This window comes from Apodemus sylvaticus, chromosome 9 (assembly GCF_947179515.1).
Source record: "Apodemus sylvaticus chromosome 9, mApoSyl1.1, whole genome shotgun sequence".
Taxonomy (NCBI): domain Eukaryota; kingdom Metazoa; phylum Chordata; class Mammalia; order Rodentia; family Muridae; genus Apodemus; species Apodemus sylvaticus.
Genome location: NC_067480.1, coordinates 110,534,460 through 110,540,459, shown reverse-complemented (window position 1 = coordinate 110,540,459; position 6,000 = coordinate 110,534,460). Strand labels below are relative to the sequence as shown.

The window sequence follows — 6,000 nt, the reverse complement described above, 5'->3', positions numbered from 1 at the left end:
TTTTAAAACACATTACAATTCGGGGTGTTTCCCCCTTTAACTTTACACAGTTCTAATCTGCGTTATATGCACTTTGCAGTGTGGGTTTGCCGCTCTCCTACAGTGTTAGGTTTCTGTAAGCACACATTACCAGACAAATCTCAGATGCTGCAGTTGGGAGTACATTAGAGTGACCACAGTTGGGATGGTTGTCACGGCCCTTTTGAACTCGGGAGTCCAGATAACAAGAACAACTGCTATCTATTTTTAAATTAATGAATCATTGACTCACAGGTGTCAGGGGTTGAGTGTCTGGCCATGTGTGGGCATGAAGAAACAAAACCAGTTGTCAGACATTTGTTTCCCATTAATTATTCTCCGTGCTTTAAGAAGTAGCAGAAGTGAATGTCCAGGAGACATTCGACCTAAGCTTGGTTTGCTGTGGGTGATCACATATGCACCCTGCCTTTCCTCCAAACTGTAGGACAGACCCACTACCTGCTCCCTGGAGAACTAGTGCCTTGCTAGTCCAGACAGCTTTGGGTTCTAGAGAAGTCAAAGGATCTCCTTTATGAGGAGAAATCATAAGTAAAATGACTCATTAATAAATGACAACTCCAATGGACATCTACTAATTTTATGCCGATACCATTACTAACACAAAACAGACAGGGGGAGTGTGGTGTTTCAAAATCTCTCCAGAAAACCGTAGTGGCAAAAGTTAGTGATGTATCTGGATATGGCGTCCAACCACTAGAAAGAGCAGCCCAGCGAGCAGAGAGAAGAAGACACCAGCGGGCGCCAGGAAAAACGACCAGCCGTACAGAATGGAAGGGGTGAACTCCCAGCAGTCTCTCAGTTTCAAGGCTCTGTAGCTTTCCATGTCAGCCACTGCCTGGACCCAGATGACATACAGTATCACCACCAGGGAAAACAGGACACCTGAGGAGAGGAGAAGACCGACCGTTAGCCTTTCTGGAGGCATCACCCCTCCAACCACCCTGAAGTATTCATTTGTTTAAGGTTAAACACCTCATTTCTGAGCTAAGTCAGACACTATGCTATTCTTTATCAGTTACATCAGCTGTTCTCAACTTCTGGGTCATGTACCGGTTTTCAGACCACATTCTTGCAACTCTTGCCACACCATGGAAACCCACCTAACTCTATATAGTGGCAACAACCTTGACCATGAAACCAAAGTCTACATGAGCACCACACATTTTGTACATGACCAAATGGGAAATGCAAACACATATTGCAAGTTTTAACTTCCATTTTTATTTTATTTGTATAGGTATTCTGCCTGCCTGTCTATGTACCATGTGCATATACTCAGTGATACAGGAGGCCTGAAGAGGGTGTTTAATCCCCTAGGACTGGAGTAATCAGAAGAGCAACCAGTGCTCAGAACCCCCGAGACCTCTCTCCAGCAACTCCTCACCTGTCCACTCATGGTGATATACATTAAATAAGAAATACTAAATATATTGAATAACACGTATCTATATCCATTAAAGGCATATATCAGATACAATCATTGTCTTGAAAGAACCAAGAAAGAATATTGATGACAGAAGAATCTGAGAAATATAAACCCATAAATTTAAGATCACAGGCTATATTTAAATGAAAGGAAGGGAGGGAGAAGAAGAAGGGAGGAGTAAGGAAAAGGGAAAGAAAGAGGGAGGGAGGAAGAAGAGAGATATGACAAATAGGAGAAGTAAGGAAAAAATAAAAATAAGAAATGGGAGGGAAGAAAAAGAAGGCAGAGAAAGACAAGGAAGGAGAGGGCAGAAATAAAGAGAATGGAAGAAGAGAGGGAAATAAGAGGGAAGAGAGAAGGAACAGGCAGGAAAACAAGAAGACATGATGGGTGAGAAGAGAGAAAGGGAGAAAGGGAGGAGAGGAAGAAGAGAGGGAGAGGAAGGAGAGAGAGGAGAGGAAGGAGGGAGGGGAGAGGAAGGAGAGAGAGGAAGGAGGGAGAGAGGAAGGAGAGAGGGGAGAGGAAGGAGAGAAGGAGAGGAAGGAGGGAGAGAGGAAGGAGAGAGGGGAGAGGAAGAAGAGAGGGAGAGGAAGGAGGGAGAGGAAGGAGAGAGGGGAAGGAGAGAGGGAGAGGAAGGAGAGAGAGAAGGAGAGAGGGAGAGGAAGGAGAGAGGGAGAGGAAGGAGAGAGAGAAGGAGAGAGAGAGGAAGGAGAAAGGGAGAGGAAGGAGAGAGGGGAAGGAGAGAGGGGAGAGGAAGAAGAGAAGGAGAGGAAGAAAAGAGGGAGAAGAAGGAGAGAGGGAGAAGGAGAACATAGTGTGAGGAAGAAGAGAGGGAGAGGAAGGACAGAGGCAGGGTAGACACAAAGAGGCAGAGGAAAGAGGTAACATCACACAGTGCATCAACACCTCCATATAACCCATCAGTTCAAAACACTGTTAGCACTCTGAGAATGGATGAGACCTTGACCCTAGCCATTGAGATGACAGAAGCCAGTGAACAGTGACATTTGAGAGCAGCTTTGGGGACATATTCTTCAGACGTGCCTGCTACTGTAACTACCAGGCAGTAGCTCATCATTGGCTCCTGATGTTATGATGTCATCGGTTTCTGATGAGACTACGAGTGACCAACTCAGCCCAAAGGATTGGGATTAATCCTCAAACTTGTGGGCATTTGCTGTTGTCCAAATGTTCAAATCAAGAATGAAAGTTACAGGTATGCTCAATGGATTAAAAGTGGAGTAAACAATTAACCTTGTGTGAAGTCTACCAATGTGCCAATAAGTCTGACATCATCAATTTCTAATAAGAAATTGCTTATTTTGACTCACAGTTTCAGAGCCTTGCCCCTGCGGCATCTTGTCTCTGTGGCTCTAGGGCTCATCACAAGTTAAAACATCATAGTGGAAGCACTGTGCTAACACTGTTTACTTGAGAAGAACAATAAAGCACCGAGAGAAAGAGGAAGAGGCCAGTGTTCCAACATCCCTTCACAAGAATGTCCTTAATGACCTAGCTCTCCTCCACTGGGCCCTGTCTCCTAACGGTTTTACCACAGTAGAGCCACAGATTGGTTTCAAAGTCTTTAACATGTGTCCATTGGAGAAGGCTTTATATCCAAAAGGTAACAAGTACAAAATGTTCATATTTTGATTGTTATGTATCTGAAAGCTAACTGCATTTCCATTGCTCAAGCAGAAATGACAACATACGGATGGAGGAGAACAGCGCCACCATCCAACTTGCTCAGCACATCCTTGGCTGTCTTACTACACCAAGTGGGTGATGTACCGCCAGAAAGAGGCTTGAGGATTAGACACAAAAGAAAGCTTTGTGACTCTGTGGAGATGTGCTGGTACCTTAGCTTCTCATACACCTAAGATGTCTCCCTCGTAAGACGTGCTCTTCAAGCTGTGATCTATATTGTAAGTGCATACACAGGCCCACGGGATGGCTTAACCACCACTTAGTAACAACTGTATTTGAGAAACAGCAGAGATGTGGCTAGAGAGCAAACTTTCTACTTATTCACTTGACATCCTGCTCACTGCCCCCTCCCAGTCAATCACTCCCACAATCCTTTCCTCCACCCCATTCCCTTCTCTTCTGAGCAGGTGAGAACACCCCTGGGTATGCTTCCATCCTGGCACTTCAAGTCTCTGTGTGGCTGGGTGCAACCTCTCCCACTGAAGCCAGAGAAGGCAGCCCAGCTAGAAAAACATATCTCATAAACAAGCAGAAGCTTTTGCGGTATCCCCCAATCCAGTGGTTGGAAACCCACATGAAGAACAATCAGTGATGCTCTGTTATGCTTGCAGACAGGAGTATGTTCTCCTCTGAGAGGCTCCACACAGCAGCTGATGCAGACAGATACAGACACCCACAGCCAAACAGTGGATGGAGCTTGGGACTCTTATGGAAGAATAGGAGGAAGGACTGCAGCCCTGTAGGAGATAGGAACTCCACAAATGGACGAACAGAGTCAACTAACCTGGACCCGTGGTGCTTTCAGAGTCTGAACCATCCAACCAAAGAACATACATGAACAGGACCTAGGCCTCTCCACACATATGTAACAAATGTGGAGAGCAAACTTTTAACAAGGTTTTACTTGAGATTTTGGTGCAAATGTGGCTGTAACAGAGTCATGTAGTGACTATGCCAAGAGTCAGACAGAGAGTCTGTGCCTTAGAAGACATTTCATAGCAACTGCATGCACAGTATTATCTGTTAGTTTAAAGGTTTGGGCACTTGCACAGCATTCATTGGCTTCTGCAAACACTGTACAGCTCTTTGTTGTTATTTGTTGCTATGGTGTTTATCTTCCTTCCATCACAAAAATTATCTTTTCAGATATTCTTACTAAAAAATTTAAATTGCCTCTGTGAAGAGTCAATCACCTATATACATCTTTTCAAAAGACATTATTAGATTTACAGTGTTAAAAAGTATATTACAGGCAATAATGTAGATGATTATTGATAAGAAATAACTTGTACTTTAAAAATGCTGTTATTTGGAGACTTGCATTATGAGAACACTAATAATGCTCATTTATTTAATTTTTAATCCATTCTTTAATTGACACAAATGAACACGGTCCATTTAATATATAGGAAATCATTTCATGATTCTATATTACCCAAGGGGCCAAACAGTGAGTACCTCCATACCAATTAAATTATAAATGATAAGCAGGGGGTGGGAAATGGGGATGAATGATTTTAACTACTAATGTTGTAAGATTTAATCAGGAGAACCTGTACAGGGTCTATGATAAGGAGGGGAGTCAGGTAGCTGTTACATGTAGCTAGACTTATCAAACAAGTCATCAATTTGAATTGGAGCTACATTACTCACTACTAAAAAAAAAATCTGAAAAGAAAAAAAAATCCACCAAGCATGGTCCCAAATTCACAGTAGCAGACAATAGGTGATAGAAATGAGAAACCTAGATGATGAAACAATGTAACCATGAATACAGTGAAACAATGTAACAATAAGTTCAATGAAACAGTTTAACTGGTACAGAGAAACAGTGTGTCCGTGACATGATGAAACAGTGTGGCAATGAGTACAGTGAAACAATGTAACAACAAGCACACAGGGAACAGTGTAACACTGAATGCAGTGAAACAATGTAATGATGAGTACAGTGAAGCAATGTAGCAGGGAGTGTGATGAAACAATGTGACCATGAGTACCTCTACAGCCTCAGATCTTCCACAAACCTAACTGTAAAGGAGCAAAGGATAACTTTTGCTGAAGAAACCTACCAAATGGCACGATTTTCAAAATGATCACAATTAACATAACCAGTGTTAACTATGTCAAAGTGATGGGGGAGGTGATATCACTGAATGGACTGCATACTACATCAAAATGCAAAGCCTAATCTAGTCCTGAAAAGGCATCATATCCAAATCCAATACAGTTTCAAGAACCTGTATGCCTGTGTTCTTCAAAAATTCCAAGTTCCTGAAAGTCAAAGCAGAACTAAATCTGGTTTGATGGAAACTTGTGTGACACAAGTAAACACAATCCATAGTCCAGGCTCAGGTCCTTTGATATAAAGAAATTAATAGGATGGTTACAGAAAGGATAATGGAGGGAGATGGATGAAAGCACTTGCAACGTTGGTGTAAAGTTGAAGACAGACCCAAACCAAGAAAAATAAAATGACTTCAAGGTAAGGGTGGGAAGCAAGCCTGTGGTCACATGTGCTGGGAGGAACACGATGGAAAGGGAGGAAGGCAGTACGTGTATCCATTGAAAAAGATGTCCCTGTCTCTGTCCCTTGTCCCTTTGGTAGGACATTGCGAGTCCTTATAAGCAATCATTCAGTGAGTTGGCAGTCTCTCCATCCGACAGCACTGTTTACTGAACTCTATTATCTCTTTTCAGGCTAGGATTTTGGTACAGAATGTGAACACTAACAGGCTAGGGTAACAAAGGAGTTATATTACAAACCCACGCGCCACACTGACTTTAGAAGAATAGAAGTCAGTGCTAAGATTAGGCAGCCATTGCTTTCA

At 42.8% G+C, this 6,000-nt stretch overlaps 1 protein-coding gene across 1 annotated transcript in view; it reads right to left on the bottom strand.

Moving 5' to 3' along the window:
• Window positions 1-700: 700 nt before the first annotated feature.
• The window catches only part of Tmem182 (transmembrane protein 182), a 48,511-nt gene continuing 43,211 nt past the window's right edge, over window positions 701-6,000 (bottom strand). The window contains exon 5 of the mRNA XM_052193709.1: window positions 701-921. Coding sequence (XP_052049669.1) covers window positions 701-921 — 221 coding nt within the window. The remainder of the gene's footprint in view (window positions 922-6,000) is intronic.